At 42.2% G+C, this 18,025-nt stretch overlaps 1 protein-coding gene and 1 pseudogene across 1 annotated transcript in view; both read left to right on the forward strand.

The window, feature by feature from the left end:
- The window catches only part of KDM4D (lysine demethylase 4D), a 37,808-nt gene extending 27,061 nt beyond the window's left edge, over positions 1-10,747 (forward strand). Inside the window, exon 2 of the mRNA XM_037841160.1 lies at positions 8,356-10,747. Within this exon, the coding sequence (XP_037697088.1) occupies positions 8,692-10,260 (1,569 nt within the window). The 5' untranslated portion in view covers positions 8,356-8,691 and the 3' untranslated portion in view covers positions 10,261-10,747. The remainder of the gene's footprint in view (positions 1-8,355) is intronic.
- Positions 10,748-15,442: 4,695 nt separating this feature from the next.
- Positions 15,443-17,517, forward strand: LOC119537266 (annotated as a pseudogene).
- Positions 17,518-18,025: the final 508 nt, after the last annotated feature.

Raw genomic sequence — 18,025 nt, forward strand, 5'->3', positions numbered from 1 at the left:
TTCATCCATGTTGTCATATGTTTCACAAGATCGTTCCTTCTTACTGCCGCGTAGTATTCCATCGTGTGTATATACCACATTTTATTTATCCACTCATCTGTTGAAGGACATTTGGGTTGTTTCCATCTCTTGGCAATTGTGAATAATGCTGCTATGAACATTGGCGTGCAGATATCTGTTCGTGTCACTGCTTTCCGATCTTCCGGGTATATACCGAGAAGTGCAATCGCTGGATCGAATGGTAACTCTATATCTAGTTTTCTAAGAACTGCCAGACTGACTTCCAGAGTGGCTGAACCATTATACAGTCCCACAAACAATGAATAAGAGTTCCAATTTCTCCACATCCCCTCCAGCATTTGTAGTTTCCTGTTTGTTTAATGGCAGCCATTCTAACCGGTGTTAGATGGTATCTCATTGTGGTCTTAATTTGCATCTCTCTAATAGCTAGTGAAGCTGAACATTTTTTCATGTGTTTCTTGGCCATTTGTATTTCCTCTTCAGAGAACTGTCTTTTCATATCTTTTGCCCATTTTATAATTGGGCTGTCTGTACTATTGTCATTGAGTTGTAGGATTTCTTTATATATGCAAGATATCAGTCTTTTGTCAGATACATGGTTTCCAAAAATTTTTTCCCATTGAGTTGGCTGCCTCTTTACCTTTTTGAGAAATTCCTTTGAGGTGCAGAAACTTCTAAGCTTGAGGAGTTCCCATTTATCTATTTTCTCTTTTGTTGCTTGTGCTTTGGGTGTAAAGTCTAGGAAGTGGCCGCCTAATACAAGGTCTTGAAGATGTTTTCCTACATTATCTTCTAGGAGTTTTATGGTACTTTCTTTTATATTGAGATCTTTGGTCCATTTTGAGTTAATTTTTGTGTAGGGGGTGAGGTAGGGGTCCTCTTTCATTCTTTTGGATATGGATATCCAACTCTCCCAGCCCCATTTGTTGAAAAGACCATTATGACTCAGTTCAGTGACTTTGGGGGCCTTATCAAAGATCAGTCGGCCATAGATCTGAGGGTCTATCTCCGAATTCTCAATTCGATTCCATTGATCTATATGTCTATCTTTGTGCCAGTACCATGCTGTTTTGGCAACTGTGGCTTTATAATAAGCTTCAAAGTCAGGGAGTGTAAGTCCTCCCACTTCGTTTTTCTTTTTTAGAGTGTCTTTAGCAATTCGAGGCATCTTCCCTTTCCAAATAAATTTGATAACTAGCTTTTCCAAGTCTGCAAAGTAGGTTGTTGGAATTTTGATTGGGATTGCATTGAATGTGTAGATGAGTTTGGGTAGAGTTGACATCTTAATGACATTTAGTCTTCCTATCCATGAACATGGAATATTTTTCCATCTTTTAAGGTCCCCTTCTATTTCTTTTAGTAGAGTTATGTAGTTTTCTTTGTATAGGTCTTTTACATCTTTGGTTAAGTTTATTCCTAGGTACTTGATTTTTTTAGTTGCTATTGAAAATGGTATCTTTTTCTTGAGTGTCTCTTCAGTTTGTTCATTTCTAGCATATAGAAACATTACTGACTTATGTGCATTAACCTTGTATCCCGCTACTTTGCTAAATTTGTTTATTAGCTCTAGTAGCTGTATGGTCGATTTCTCAGGGTTTTCTAGATATAAGATCATATCATCTGCAAACAATGACAGTTTTACTTCTTCTTTTCCAATTTGGATGCCTTTTATTTCTTTGTCTTGCTGGATTGCCCTGGCTAGCACTTCCAGCACAATGTTGAATAACAGTGGTGACAGCGGGCATCCTTGTCTTGTTCCTGATCTTAGAGGGAAGGCTTTCAGTCTCTCACCATTGAGTACTATGCTGGCTGTGGGTTTTTCATATATGCTCTTTATCATGTTGAGGAAGTTTCCTTCAATTCCTACCTTTTGAAGTGTTTTTATCAAAAACGGATGTTGGATTTTGTCAAATGCTTTTTCGGCATCTATTGAGATGATCAATTGATTTTTCCCTTTTGACTTGTTAATGTGTTGTAATACATTGATTGATTTTCTTATGTTGAACCATCCTTGCATGCCTGGAATAAACCCCACTTGGTCATGGTGTATGATTTTTTTAATGTGTCTTTGGATTCGATTTGCAAGTATTTTGTTGAGGATTTTTGCATCTATATTCATTAGGGAGATTGGCCGGTAGTTTTCCTTTTTTGTAGCATCTTTGCCTGGTTTTGGTATTAGATTGATGTTAGCTTCATAAAATGAGTTAGGTAGTGTTCCATTTTCTTCAATGTTTTGAAAGAGTTTGAGTAAGATTGGTGTCAGTTCTTTCTGGAAAGTTTGGTAGAATTCCCCTGTGAAGCCATCTGGCCCTGGGCATTTATTTGTGGGAAGATTTTTGATGACTGATTGGATCTCTTTGCTTGTGATGGGTTGGTTGAGGTCTTCTATTTCTTCTCTGGTCAGTCTAGGTTGTTCATATGTTTCCAGGAAATTGTCCATTTCCTCTACATTATCCAGTTTGTTGCCATACAGTTGTTCATAGTATCCTCTTATAATTTTTTAATTTCTTCAGGATCTGCAGTTATGTCACCTTTTTCATTCATTATTTTGTTTATATGGGTCTTCTCTCTTTTTGATTTTGTAAGTCTAGCTAGGGGCTTGTCAATCTTGTTGATCTTCTCAAAGAACCAACTTTTGGTGATATTTATCCTCTCTATTGTTTTTTTGTTCTCTATGTTATTTATTTCTGCTTTAATCCTTGTTATTTCTTTTCTTCTACTTGGTTTAGGATTGGTTTGCTGTTCATTTTCTAGCTTCTTCAGTTGATCCATTAGTTCTTTGATTTTGGCTCTTTCTTCCTTTTTAATATATGCGTTTAGTGCTATAAATTTCCCCCTTAGCACTGCTTTTGCTGTATCCCATAGGTTTTGGTATGTTGTGTTCTCATTTTCATTCGTCTCTATATATTTAGCAATTTCTCTTGCTGTTTCTTCTTTAACCCACTGATTGTTTAGGAGTGTGTTGTTTAACCTCCAGGTATTTGTGAATTTTCTAAGTCTCTGATGGTTATTGACTTCTAATTGTATTCCATTGTGGTCAGAGAATGTGCTTTGAATAATTTCAATCTTTTTAAACTTATTGAGGCTTGTTTTATGTCCCAGCATATGATCTATTCTGGAGAAAGTTCCATGAGCACTAGAAAAGTATGTGTATCCTGGTGATTTGGGATGTAATGTCCTGTATATGTCTGTTAAATCTAATTCATTTATCAGATTGTTTAGGTTTTCAATTTCCTTATTGGTCTTCTGTCTGGTTGATCTATCTATAGGAGAGAGTGATGTGTTGAAGTCTCCCACAATTATTGTGGAAACATCAATTGCTTCCTTTAGTTTTGCCAGTGTTTCTCTCATGTATTTTGTGGCACCTTGATTGGGTGCATAGACATTTACGATTGTTATTTCTTCTTGCTGAATTGCCCCTTTTATTAGTATGTAGTGGCCTTCTTTGTCTCTCAAAACATCCCTGCATTTGAAGTCTATTTTATCTGAGATTAATATTGCTACACCTGCTTTCTTTTGGCTGTAGCTTGCATGAAATATTTTTTTCCATCCTTTCACTTTCAGTTTCTTTGTGTCCCTGTGTCTAAGATGAGTCTCTTGTATGCAACATATTGATGGTTCATTTTTTTTGATCCATTCTGCGAATCTATATCTTTTAATTGGGGAGTTTAATCCATTTACATTCAACGTTATAACCGTGAAGGCATTTCTTGAATCAGCCATCTTATCCTTTGGTTTATGTTTGCCATATTTTTCCCCTCTCTCTATTAATATCCTTTATTGTACCCATACCGAATCTCTTTAGTACTGAACCTTTCTCCAAGTCTCTCTGTCCTGTCTTTGTTTCTCTGTCTGTAGGGCTCCCTTTATTATCTCCAGTAGGGCAGGTCTCTTGTTAGCAAATTGTCTCAGCATTTGTTTGTCTGTGAAAAATTTAAGCTCTCTCTCAAATTTGAAGGAGAGCTTTGCTGGATAAAGTATTCTTGGCTGGAAATTTTTGTCACTCAGAATTTTAAATATATCGTGCCACTGCCTTCTTGCCTCCATGGTGGCTGCTGAGTAGTCACTACTTAGTCTTATGCTGTTTCCTTTGTATGTGGTGAATTGCTTTTCTCTTGCTGCTTTCAGAACTTGCTCCTTCTCTTCTGTGTTTGACAGTGTGATCAGTATATGTCTCGGAGTGGGTTTATTTGGATTTATTCTATTTGGGGTTCGCTGAGCATTTATGATTTGTGTATTTATGTTGTTTAGAAGATTTGGGAAGTTTTCCCCAACAATTTCTTTGAATACTCTTCCTAGACCTTTACCCTTTTCTTCCCCTTCTGAGACACCAATGAGTCTTATATTCGGACGTTTCATATTATCTATCATATCCCTGAGGTCCATTTCGATTTTTTCAATTTTTTTCCCCATTCTTTCTTTTATGCTTTCATTTTCCATTCTGTCATCTTCGAGGTCACTGATTCGTTGTTCAACTTCCTCTAGTCTTGTACTATGAGTGTCCAGAATCTTTTTAATTTGGTCAACAGTTTCTTTAATTTCCATAAGATCATCCATTTTTTTATTTAGTGTTGCAATGTCTTCTTTATGCTCTTCTAGGATCTTCTTGATTTCCTTTGTCTCTCGTACTATGGTCTCATTGTTCATCTTTAGTTCTTTGAGTAGCTGCTCTAGGTGCTGTGTCTCTTCTGATCTTTTGATTTGGGTGCTTGGGCTTGGGTTATCCATATCGTCTGGTTTTTTCATATGCTTTATAATTTTCTGTTGTTTTTTGGCCTCTTGGCATTTGCTGAACTTGATAGGGTTCTTTTAGGATTTGTAGACCAATTGAAGTCCTTATCTCTAATTTATCAGATCTGCAGCTTCGTGGAGTACACTTTCTCTAACTAACCAGCAGGTGGCGTCCACGAGCCAGCTGTTCTCCACAAGCCAGTTCTCCCCTGCTTTGCCTTTTGGTGAGTGGGGGAGTGAGTCTTGTGGGGTCCAATTGGTGTACCAAGCTTGCGTGTGTAGTTGGTGTTGCCTGCCCTGTATATGGGGCGTGTTTCTGGGCAGTCAGGAAGGGGGGGGGGTGGCTCTAACAATCAAATCTCCCTGCTGATCCTAGAGTTTTAAAGCTGCTGCAATAGTCTAATCCTTCAGTTCAGTCCTGCCACAGTTTGTCTCTGCCACTGCCCCACAAGTCCTTGGTATTGGCGTATGGCTCCTGAGACTTGCCAGTGGGCCCCTCTTCCAGGCCGTGCACCCCGGGTCCTCTGTTGAGGGATGACTGTGCTATGTCACAGGTGAGTGCCGTCCCCCCAGGGCAGTTCTGGGCTGCTGGGCTGTGTAGGGAGGCTCCCAGTCTGCTGAAATGATGGCTGAATGGGGCTTTGTTAATTCACACTGCTCTACCTTCCCAACTCTGGGACAATCAGCTGAGGTTGCAGGGGAGGCTAATGTCCACGCCCAGTTTTGTGGTGTGTGCCCATTATTTGAAGCACTTCCGTCACACTGGGTTGTCTGGGGCAGTTCTGGGCTATGGGGCTGGCGATGGGCAGGAGTGTTTCCTGTCCACCAGGATGATGGCTGTGAGTGGACACCCCCCTTTTCTTGGGAAGTTGTGGTGTTTAGTGTATTTTCTCAGCCACTGGATTATTGCGTTTTGTCTCAGAGCTCTCCTAGTTCTGCTCTTGACTTGACCTGCCCAAATTGCAAGTCTTTGAAGCTTTCTGTATTGGGCTTCTTAGAGTAATTGTTTTAGAAAAAGAAAAAAGGATTAAAAAAAAAAAAAAAAAAAAAAAAGGGCCCTCCTCAGAGATCTAATGGGTTATTGAAATGCTAAGAGACAAAGCAACCAGGGCCATTAAGGAAAGGTCCACAGGGCAGAGAGATCAGCTTTTCTTGGGGATTTGCATATGCGCCTCAGGGCCTGAGCTCAGGCCTGAGCTCTGCCCTTCCCCTTTCTATGTTCACCAGAACTCCAAAAATCCTCCGCTTTTATTTTGGAGTTTTTCATGTTGTTTTTTTTCTATGCCTGTCTCCTCTCTGCTGGGCTGGCTGCTCTCAGATTCTCTGGTGTCTGGTCTCCGTCTGTCTATGGTTGGAGTTTGGATCAGCAGAATGAGTTTCCGATAAGGGCTGCCACTGCAGTTCTCCCTTCTCCTTCCCGGAGCTGACAGCCCCTCCTCCCACGGGACTGAGCCTGGCAGGGAGGGGCGCGCGTCCCCTGGCCGCAAGAACTTACAGATTTCGCTGATCTCAGCAGTTCCACGTTTTCATGAGTGTTGTATGAAGTATGCCCAAAGTCAGATTGCTCTGTGGTGTCCAGTCCACACAGTTCCTGGCTTTCTACCTACTTTCCTGGAGGAGTAACTAAAACATACCGAATGCCATACATTTTTGCATTTTCATCTTATATATAACTAATGGGCCAGTCTTTTTTCATTTCTTATGGTTTGTTTATGCATCTTTTTCTATTTTTATAGAAATATAGAAACATTAGAATGTTCCTATTCTTTCACTGTTAAGGATGATGCTTTTTAATTTTTTTTGATGACCTTTAAAACCCCTTATCCTACTTATATAAATCTTTAATATTTTAAAAGTAAAGATTTTAAATCATGGACGGATATTGGGTTTCATCATATGTTATCTCTGTAGCTACAAGATATTTCCCGTATTAATTTTCTGAATTATATAACTAGATTTTCTGATGTTGAATTGTCCTTGCATTTCCGAGATAAATTCTATTTGGTCACAATGTATTATTCTTTTGGTATATGGTTATTGATTTGATAATATTTTATTTAGCATGTTTGCAACTATGTTTATAAATGAAGATGGCCTAAAGCTTTATTTTCTGTTGTCCTTTTCTGGTTTTGCTTTCAGAGATAAGATTAGTCTCATATCTGAGTAGCTTTCCAGCGTGTCTTATATTCTGAAAGGACTTGCATAATAAGGGTTAAATGTTTCTTAAAGATATACTGGATTCACCTATAAAACAATGTGTCTCGTGGTTTTTAGGGGATTCTTATTTTGGGAAATTCAAGCTTTCAATTTTTGTTTTTTGTATCTGTTTTGGATATTTTTCCTCTCTAGGAAATTGTTTTCTCTTATGTTTGGAAAAAGTTTGATGTTAAAGTGCTCATAAGATTCTCTCCCTTTTTTTTTTTTAAACTGTGATAAAGTGCATATAATGTTAAACTTACCATTTTAACCATTTTAAAGTGCATAATTTAGTGGCATTAAGTACATTCACAATAAAGATTCTCTTTTGAGATTAAAATCTCCCTAGTATATGACTAGCTTTGTGTTCTATTTCACTCTCAATGGTTTTTATTTTTACCTTCTCTTTGTTCTTGTGATCATTTATGCCTGTGGTGCTGTTATCAGTCTCTTCAAAGAATGTTTTTGTTCATCATCCCTCTGTTTTGTATGTCTTATCTTTTGTTAATTTCATTTTCATTCTTTATTTCCTTACTCCTTCCTCTTCTTTTTGCTAACTTCTTTATCGAATGTTTAGTTCAATTATTTTAAATTGCTCTTCCTTTTCCTTTGAATACAATGAAATATCCCTCTTAGTCTTTTCTAATGCTTTTCACCCTATATTCTGTTTTTTTAAGTGAACATACAGAAAGTTGTGAAAATCATCATAGCTTGATGAACTATCACAATTAGCCATTCTGTTGGGTGTGTGTGTAACCAGAATCAAGGTTCAGAATCAAATATTAACATTATTCCACAGACCTCTCTTCCACCCCTCTCTTTCCCCAAAGTAATCACTATTCTGACTTCTAACTTTATAGATTACTTTTCCTCTTTTTGATCTTAATATATATATAAATGGAATCATGCAATAGGTATTCTTTTGAACCCAGATAATTTTGCTTAATACTATATTTGTAAAATCTATTCTTGTGTTTACATGTAGCTTTTTAAAATTCATTTTCATTGCTCTATGGTATTTATTTATGTATTTATTCGTTCTACTGTTGATAAACATTTGGGTTGTTTCCAGTATTTGGCTACTAGAAATAATGTTGTTATGAACATTCTTGGATGTGACTTGCAGTGCACAGCCATACTCATTTCCTAGACATGTGGAATAATTGGATCATAGTGCATGCATATTTTCAATTTTGTTAGATACTGCCAAAATAGCTTTCCAAAGTGATTCTAGTGATTTGCATTCCCTCTAGTAGGGTTTGAGAATTCCCTTTGTTCCACATCCTTACCATCATTTGTATTATCCATCTTTTAATATTTTAGTCTTTCTGTTGGGTATTTAATTTGTATTCCCCAATAACTTCTTGCAAACTCTAATATTCTACCTTTCTGTATTTTCTATTTTAGGTTTGGTTTTAAGCACAGCCTTGAAGTTACACCCACTACAGTTGGGTCACTCACCCAGGTCTGGGTAATTCAATAGGCCTCATGACGACAGAGCCAGCCACCAACATAGGATCATCACGGAGTTGCTGCCCAAGAGCTGCTGCCCAGAGTGGAGCCTCCTGTTGAATCAGCAAACCTAAGAAAGAGTATCATCTCATTTGCTTACAAGTTGGGTGGTAGTTCCTGCTGCCTCACAGATACACCAACCCATTTTTTAAAAATACCATTTTCCAGCATCCTTAACTTTTCAGAATATCCCTAGAAACTTGGGAGTTTACTGCTTATTAAATTGAAACTATGAAGTCTAAGGCCAACTGTGCTCAGAACCCAACTTGTAGCATAATGATATTTCGGCCAACCAAAGAAGAGTTTAATGATTTCGATAAATACATTGCTTACATGGAATCCCAAGGTGCACACCGAGCAGGGCTAGCTAAGATCATTCCACCGAAAGAATGGAAAGCCAGGCAGACCTACGATGATATACATGACATCTTAATAGCCACTCCCCTACAGCAGGTAGTCTCTGGGGGGGCAGGTGTTTTTACGCAATACCATAAAAAAAAGAAAGCCATGACCGTGGGAGAGTATCGGAACTTGGCAAACAGTGAAAAATACCGGACTCCACCACACCTGGATTTTGAAGGTTTGGAGCGAAAATATTGGAAAAACCGCCTCTATGATTCACCGATTTATGGGGCTGACATCAGCGGCTCCTTATTTGATGAAACCACTGAGCAGTGGAACCTGGGACACCTGGGAACAATTCAGGACTTGTTGGAGCAGGAATGTGGAGTCGTCATCGAAGGCGTCAACACCCCGTACCTGTACTTTGGCATGTGGAAGACCACCTTCGCTTGGCACACGGAGGACATGGACCTTTACAGCATCAACTATCTGCACTTTGGGGAGCCCAAAACCTGGTACGCAGTGCCCCCGGAACACGGCCGGCGCCTGGAAGGCCTGGCCAGGGAGCTTTTCCCGGGCAGTTCCCTGGGCTGTGAGGCCTTCCTGCGGCACAAGGTGGCTCTCATCTCGCCCACCGTCCTCAAGGAGAACGGGATCCCCGTCAGCCGGATCACTCAGGAGGCTGGAGAGTTCATGGTGACGTTTCCCTACGGCTACCATGCTGGCTTCAATCACGGCTTCAACTGTGCGGAAGCGATCAATTTCGCCACCCCGCGATGGATCGACTATGGCAAAGTGGCCTCGCAGTGCAGCTGCGGGGAGGCCGGAGTCTCCTTCTCCATGGACGCCTTCGTGCGCATCCTGCAACCCGAGCGCTACGAGCTGTGGAAACGGGGTCAAGACCGGACTGCTGTGAACCACACGGAGCCCACGGCGGCCGCCGGCCAGGAGCTGACCACGTGGAGGGAGGTCCGGGTGCCCCCGCGAGTCGCGCGGGGCTTGAGGCACCTCCCGCCCCGCCGGGTCCCGCGCGCCTTTCGGCCTCTGGCTGCGAGCGGTGGGACCCGCCGTCGCGTCCCCGTGCGCCCTGCGCTCCCGCTTCCCTCCGCGCGCGGCCGCCGCGCCGCTCCCAAGCCCCGGGCCACCGCCGACCTCCGCAGCAGCTCGGAGCCCGGCCTGGTCCCGCCGTTGCCCCCGGGTTCCAGTGCCCCGCATCTCCCCCTGTCAACTGGCAGACGGGGTCGTGGTCGTCGTCCTCGGGAACTTGGGAGCCGAGAGCCTACCCTTCAGCCCCCCGCTAAGAGGCGCCTTTCGGTGGCCACAGCGCACACAGCCCCCGGGCTCGAGGCTCAGCCCCCGCCAAGGGATGGACCTTTGATCCATAACCCTGCCCCTCTGAGTACTGGGCCCCAGCATCCTGCCAAGGCTTCCGGGTGCTATTGTGCCCCTGCCCCCTAGTCCCAGAGGTCACCTTGGTACCTCATTCTCTTCCGTGTGGAGACACGCTGAGACTGGTCACATTTGCATCGCAGAGCTTTGGGACAGTTTGCTAGTCCCTCATGAGATGCGGCTGAATGCTGCTGAGTCCGTGGTATTTACCAAGTCCGTCATACCTCATTCTCCTTTCTTTCGGAATATCTTTGGACACTACTAACTAACTTTTATGTCGTCAGCTTAGGCTGCATCAGTGACACTCTTTTGTCTCCAAGAACTGTGTCCCGCTGAGATTACTGGAACCTGATTTGCCCCAGACTTCCATTATCTTGGCCAACTCTGGACCTTATTGTACTTCTGAATGGTTTCTTCAGTCCCTTTACATCTTCCTATTTCTTGCAGAAACTAGGCCCTTTTGGCCAATTAGGTCAATAGAGCCTCAGAGAAAGTTTATGACCTGTGTGAATTGATGTATTTATATGTGTTATCACCAGTGTTTATTCACAAATATATTAAAGGTAACTAAAATGTTTAAATCTGACTTTATTTGTATAATTGTAGTTTCTTCCAATTGGGAGGGATTGTTCTTTGGTGCACTTTATTATTCAAACATTTAAGGCAAAATTTATTTTTTATGGACTGGTTACATTGTGTGGGCAGTGGTGAATTAATTTGGGGGTGGTTGGTTGGGTTTGGCTGGCTGGCTGGGGTGATTTGGTTTGCAGTCACAGCTTGCCAGATGACTTAGTGGAGTCCATGAGGTGATAGGCTGGGCAGGGCAAAAAAGGTTGCTGGGAGAGAGGAATAAGCTTATGAAACAGTGTCACCTTCTGACTATCTTCTCTCCAAGTCTCCACTGCTTTTCAAAGCTGTATATTTCACATTTAATTCATTGCTTCAGCTCAATAAACAAGTCCACAGATAAATGAACAAGATAATTTCAGTAACATGTGGTGTGAAGAAACTCAAGTGGGCTGAGAAGCTACAGCAGGCTGAGAGCGGCTGGCTGAGACTGAGTGGTTAGGGAAAGCTTCCTAGAGCAGGAGACGTTTGTGAGGCCTGCCTGACAGGAAGGGAAGGTCCAAAGCAGACCCTGGAAACAGCAAGTGCTATGAACCTAATGTGGGACTTGGCGGTTTTGTTTTTCCAGGAATAGAAAAGAAGCTCTTTTGTGTATGGGGCATAGAGAGGAAGGATGAAAGACGCAGGCAGAGGCCAGATCATGTAAAGCATTTGAACTCTATTCAACTTGAAATGAGAAGGAATTTGGAGTTTAAAACAGTAGTTGACATAAAGTGATTTACATATTTAAGTAATTTGCCTAGTTGTTCTGTGGAGAACAAGGGGGACTGGGAAGGGCAAGTAGTTAAACCATCTAAAATACAGGTGAGAGTTGATGACTCCAGGCACAGTGGAGGATGCGCGTGAGATGCATGACTGAAAAGGTGATTAAGAATGATCCTGAATGGTGAAATCCTGTCGCCTCCTTCTGTGGCTCAGCTCCAGAATATCATCAGGCAGGGTTTTTCTCCTCTAGCAGGAGCTTTGAAGGTTCTGTTGGTCCCCTGAAGAAAATATGACTGAATACCAGACCATACCTGCAGTGCACACAGGGCTTCCCAATCAACTTTTCGTCCATTCCCTTAATTAAGAATGGGTGGCCATTCTCTCTCTAAGCCAACTCTGCAGGTAAACTCACTGCCCTCCCCCAATACTTGGGACATGACTCCCAGGGGTGTAAATCTCCCTGGCGACATGGGACATGACTCTCAGAGATGAGCCTGACCTTGGCATCGTGGGATGGAGAAAGCCTTCTTGACCAAAAGGGGGAAGAGAAAAGAAACAAAATAAAATTTCAGTGGCTGAGAGATTTCGAGTAGATTAGAGAGGTCATTCTGGAAGTTATTCTTATGCATTATATAGATATCCCTTTTTAGTCTTTAGTGTATTAGAATAGCTAGAAGGAAATACCTGAAACTGTTGAACTATAACCCAGTAGCCTTGATTCTTGAAGATGATTGTATAACTATACAGCTTTTACGGTGTGACCGTGTAATCGTGAAAATCTTCTGATTGATACTTCCTTTATCCAGTGTTATGGACAGATGAATAAAAAAATAAAGTCAAAATATAAATAAATAATAGGGGGGAATAAGGGGTATGGGGGAAAAAAATGGATGGCCAAGTAGTATCTGACCTTTGATAACACCTCCAACATGAAAGATAAAAATGAAAGCAAACAAAAAGAAAAATGAGACTTAGAGGAAACAAAGACAATGTAGGAAGCAAGAGAATTTAAAGCTATAATTAGTATGCTTGTCAAAATAAAAGATATTACACTCATGAAACCAAGATTAGATGGGGATTAAAAAAAGGTCAAGGTAAAGGAAAGAGCTCTTGGAAATTAAAATTATGATAATAATTAAAAAGTCAATAGAAATGTTGAAAGAGAAAGCCAAAAATATTTGCCATAAAGTAGAACAGAAGAAAAAGTTTTAAAATAAAGGAAAGATAAGAAAATAGAGACTGAATCCGGGAGGTCCAATAACTGACTAATGGAAGAACAGAGAAAAGAGATAACGGGAAATCACGAAAGAAAAATGTCCATAATGAGCATGAGTGCCCAGGCTGAAAAGACAGAGTACGATGATTGAAAAACTATCCCCACCACATACTATCATCATGACACTTCAGAACATTGGGATCAAGAGAAATCACTACCAACTTCCAGACAGAACAAAACTAGTTTATTTGCAAAGGTTTAGGAATAACAAAATCATCTTTCTTTTCAATAGCTACAACAGAACAATGGAGCAATATCATAAAAATTGTGAAGGAAATTGATTTTTCATCCCAGAATTTTACAAGCAGTCATTCTATCAATAGGAAGTAAGGTCATTTTTCACTTGCAGCCCTATGGCTGCAACTAATTTCTTGGCCTTACTGAACTGCAAGGGAGGCTTGGAATTCTCTTGGATCCAAGAAAGCTAGGATAGGATTACTCTAGGGGGAGATGGGGCTGGAATTGGGGAGGAACAGTAGTCAGGCTCTAGGGTTGCTGACAATGTTTTATTTCTTGACCTGGGCGATGATTACATTTCTGTTCACTCTACAGTTATTTGTTAAATTGTACATATATGCCTCAGGCATTTTCTGTAAACAAGTCATATTTCATCACTTTAAAATGTTTAGAAGAACGCTTTCTGCTCTAAAAAATTAAGAGCATAAACTGGTTTATAGAATCCTTTGGCTTATATTGTGTTGTATTGTTTTATATAGCATTGTTTATAGACTTTTGAAAATCTTGATTGTATTTCTCAAATTTTTCATTTCTAATGTTTATTTACATCTTCTCTTTTTATTCACTATTTCTTTGTTTTTTATTAATAGACTTTTTTTAGAACAATTTTAGATTCAAAGAAAAAATTGAGCAGCTAGTACAGAGTGTTCTGTTAAACTCCCCTACCTACACATAGTCCTCCTCTTATTAACATCTTTTTCCCACCCCTTTATTTTCAAAGTCTTAGTTTGCTTTGTTTTACGTTTGGTTTAAAAGACCCATCTTGGAAAAGTGAGATGGCAAATCACGACTTAGCCATGTGATTACATTAGGGGGCCACTGATTAAATCAGGAAGTTGCCCAGGTATAAAGTCAGGACCATCAGGGCACAGGGCTTCATTCCTTCCGAGAGGAAACCATCCCTCTGCATCCTGGAGTAGCTTCATCTGGAATCAGGATTTTGGTCGAAGAAGGTAGGTCACTATACTTTTCTGTCATTTTTTGCTTGTGGACAAGAATATTATTTTCCAATTACAAGTTTAAAGAAGTTGCTTGTTAGTTTTAAATGTTGATTTAAGGTGGAAAACTATACACCGGGATGTTACTTCTTTGAGTTTAAAGAAAGTATTTTAAACTTATTTTTAGACTTATGGGGTTTGCATTTAAAAAGATCTTTTCTTATAAAAATCTAAAAGATTTTCAGAAAAAAAATACAGCATTTAGTGAGCTGGTATCAATGGAAATGAGAAGGTTTCTAAAAATGGGAAAAAGTGGATCAATTGAAAGGGCCTCAGAGAGGATATAGGATTAGACTAGAAATTGTGATTGATTTTAGAATTAGGGTGGGGCTGATTGAATTAGAATTGTGAGGGCCATATACAGACTGACCTTAAGCCCAGTGTGTTAAATTTAGAGGGTGAATCCTTAAAAGGAAATAATCTTTCTGGGTTCTTGAGTATCTTCCTTTGAAATCAAGATTTTAGACTAGCAGAAGGTAAACACTTTTTTTCTGTTTTTTTTCCCTCCTTAATGTATAAAACTGATTAAAATGATATTTTATATCAAAAGCAAATTTTTTCTTGTTAAAAATCTCATTTATTTATGCATTCAATGAACAAATATTTAGGTGCATGTTGTTTTTAGATTTCTCCATTGGTACCCTGTATTTTTTTGATAAAGCAATTGAGACCTTTCCCTATTCCATGTTTTCAAAATTATTAGCACCCAGTTATTCATAAGATCCAATTATAATTTTCATAAGATTGAATTATAATTTTTAATTAAATTCAGTTTTATTGAGATAAATTCAATTTATAATTTTAAAAACAATCTTGACTACGTTTTAGTTTACTATCCCCTATTCATCATCCTAATGCTTTTTATTTGTACTTTCTTTTTTCTTGCCTACGTTGTCATTTTAAATTCTAATTTCGATAACATTGCTATACTAATTTTCTTTAGTTTAATGCTTCTTCTAAAATACTCTCTATTCTTTCTTTAGGCTTAGTTTTTAAACTTCTTTGAAGAGACATTCTGCTTCAGTGGGGTAAGGAGCTGCCCATGCTTCCAAGCCTGGGAATCCGGAGAGGCTACACAGGGCAGAGTTACATCCTGATCTGAGGAAACTCACAGCACTGCAGGGTGAGCTAGGACCTGGCTCCGAGTGTCTGCTCCACAGGGAACTATCCTATTCCCTTTGAGGAGGGGGGAAAAAAAAAAAAAAAAAAAAAAAAAGCTGACCACAGTGGTGTCCCCCTGGTCTTAGCAAACCTAAGAAAGATACCATCTCATTTTTGTAAAATTTAGGTCTCAGTTACTGCCTCAGAGAAGAAGAGAGGAAGAAAAAGGAAAGAAATTACTCCTCAGCTTTCTAAGGTATCTAGAACCTACCTAAAAACTTGAGAGTCTACTGCTTTTTCAATTGCATCCATGAAATCTGAGAACTGTGGTACCCAGAACCCAAGCTATACAATCATGACATTCTGCCCAACCATGGAAGAATTTAAAGATTTCAACAAATACATTGCTTACATGGAATCCCAAGGTGCACACCGAGCAGGCCTAGCTAAGATCATTCCACCGAAAGAATGGAAAGCCAGGCAGACCTATGATGGTTTAGATGATTTCTTAATAGCCACTCCCCTCCAGCAAGCGGTCTCGGGGCGAGAAGGTGTGTTTACACAATGCCATAAAAAAAAGAAAGCCATGACCGTGGGAGAGTATCGGAACTTGGCAAAAAGCAAGAATATCAGACTCCAGTTACCACAAACTTTGAAGATTTAGAGCAAAAATATTGGAGAGCCTTTTATACACCCTCCGATTTATGGGGCTGACATCAGCGGCTCCTTATTTGATGAAACAACTGAGCAGTGGGAACCTGGGACAACCTGGGAACAATTCAGGACTTGTTGGAGCAGGAATGTGGAGTCGTCATCGAAGGCGTCAACACCCCCTACCTGTACTTTGGCATGTGGAAGAACCACCTTCGCTTGGCACACTGAGGACATGGACCTTACAGCATCAACTACCTGCACTTTGGGGAGCCCAAAACCTGGTACGCAGTGCCCCCGGAACACGGCCGGCGCCTGGAAGGCCTGGCCAGGGAGCTTTTCCCGGGCAGTTCCCTGGGCTGTGAGGCCTTCCTGCGGCACAAGGTGGCTCTCATCTCGCCCACCGTCCTCAAGGAGAACGGGATCCCCGTCAGCCGGATCACTCAGGAGGCTGGAGAGTTCATGGTGACGTTTCCCTACGGCTACCATGCTGGCTTCAATCACGGCTTCAACTGTGCGGAAGCGATCAATTTCGCCACCCCGCGATGGATCGACTATGGCAAAGTGGCCTCGCAGTGCAGCTGCGGGGAGGCCGGAGTCTCCTTCTCCATGGACGCCTTCGTGCGCATCCTGCAACCCGAGCGCTACGAGCTGTGGAAACGGGGTCAAGACCGGACTGCTGTGAACCACACGGAGCCCACGGCGGCCGCCGGCCAGGAGCTGACCACGTGGAGGGAGGTCTGGGCGGCCCAGCGAGTCGCACAGGGCTTGAGGCACCTCCCGCCCCGCCAGGTCCCGCGCGCCTTTCGGCCTCTGGCTGCGAGCGGTGGGACCCGCCGTCGCGTCCCCGTGCGCCCTGCGCTCCCGCTTCCCTCCGCGCGCGGCCGCCGCGCCGCTCCCAAGCCCCGGGCCACCGCCGACCTCCGCAGCAGCTCGGAGCCCGGCCTGGTCCCGCCGTTGCCCAAGGGTTCCAGTGCCCCGCATCTCCCCCTGTCAACTGGCAGACAGGGTCGTGGTCGTCGTCCTCGGGAACTTGGGAGCCGAGAGCCTACCCTTCAGCCCCCCGCTAAGAGGCGCCTTTCGGATGTCACAGCGCACATAATTCCAGCCCGCAAGGCTCAGTCCCAGTTTGGAGACGTATCTTTGATGGCAAATGCTAGTTCCCAGAGCCCTGGAACTTGGCACCCTACTAAGGCTTCCGGGTGCTGCTGTGCCCCTGACCTTCAACCCTTAGGGCCCCCACTGGACCCTGATTCTCCAATGCATCCTGGCCAGTGCCTGCTGTCCTTGGACACCATCACTGTGAATCTTCCTGACATTGTCCCGCTGATTCCTCCCAAGGTCACTGTGCCTCTGAAAAAGTTCCCCAAGGATTCTGCTGGGGACTGCAAGGCACCTGTGAATCTGGCTGCGGCTGTGGCTATGGACCACTCTTATGCCTGTAAGATCCTAGTCCCAGATGAGGTTGCTAGAATTTCCTGGGACCCAGAGTGTGATTCCCTGGGACCAAAGCTGGACACAGCTGCCCCTCTGAGTCCCGAGATACGTCTGACGCCAACGAATGTTCTTACCCCTGAGCCAGTGGCGATTGAAGAGGATGCCAAACTCCTGAAACTTCAGATGCTCCAAACCAAACTCCAATTTTGGGCTGCAGCTCCCTCCAATGGAGACCCTTTTACCTCCAAGAACTGGAACATTTCCCAGGGAGCCAGAGGCTTTCTCCTACTGTGATAACCAGGGCTCCCAGTAGCCACTGTAGTGAAACTCCCCATCCCCAAGGCTGCCCATAGGATGTTGTAATATTTCCTAGGGAATCTCAGACCATTCCTGGATATTGATGTGCTTCTGACCTCTAGCATGAGATCAGTGCCATGTGCACTGCTTGTTTCTGATGTTGCCCTCAGGGTGTCTCCCCTCCAGTGGTATGTCTCTAGCCCCTGAAATAATTTGGATTGATATTGGATGATGCTGAGAATCCAAGTCCATTCTTTATCCCCAAGTTGCATCTGGACCTCTGAGTCACTAACCCTGGCTTCCAGCTCTGGATATTGCCACAGCCCCAACTGAGCCCCAGGAACAACTAGCACTCCGGCAACTCTGATATGCCTCCCAGCCACCACCCATGCTACTGCTCATTTAGAAACCAGACCTTTAGACCTATTGAGTCTGTCAGGCAGTTTTGTCCTCAGCAATGTTCTATATTATTGTTTATTAAATTTGTTGTTCCTGGTGTGTGTCT

Source organism: Choloepus didactylus, chromosome 6 (assembly GCF_015220235.1).
Source record: "Choloepus didactylus isolate mChoDid1 chromosome 6, mChoDid1.pri, whole genome shotgun sequence".
NCBI classification, from domain to species: Eukaryota; Metazoa; Chordata; class Mammalia; order Pilosa; family Megalonychidae; genus Choloepus; species Choloepus didactylus.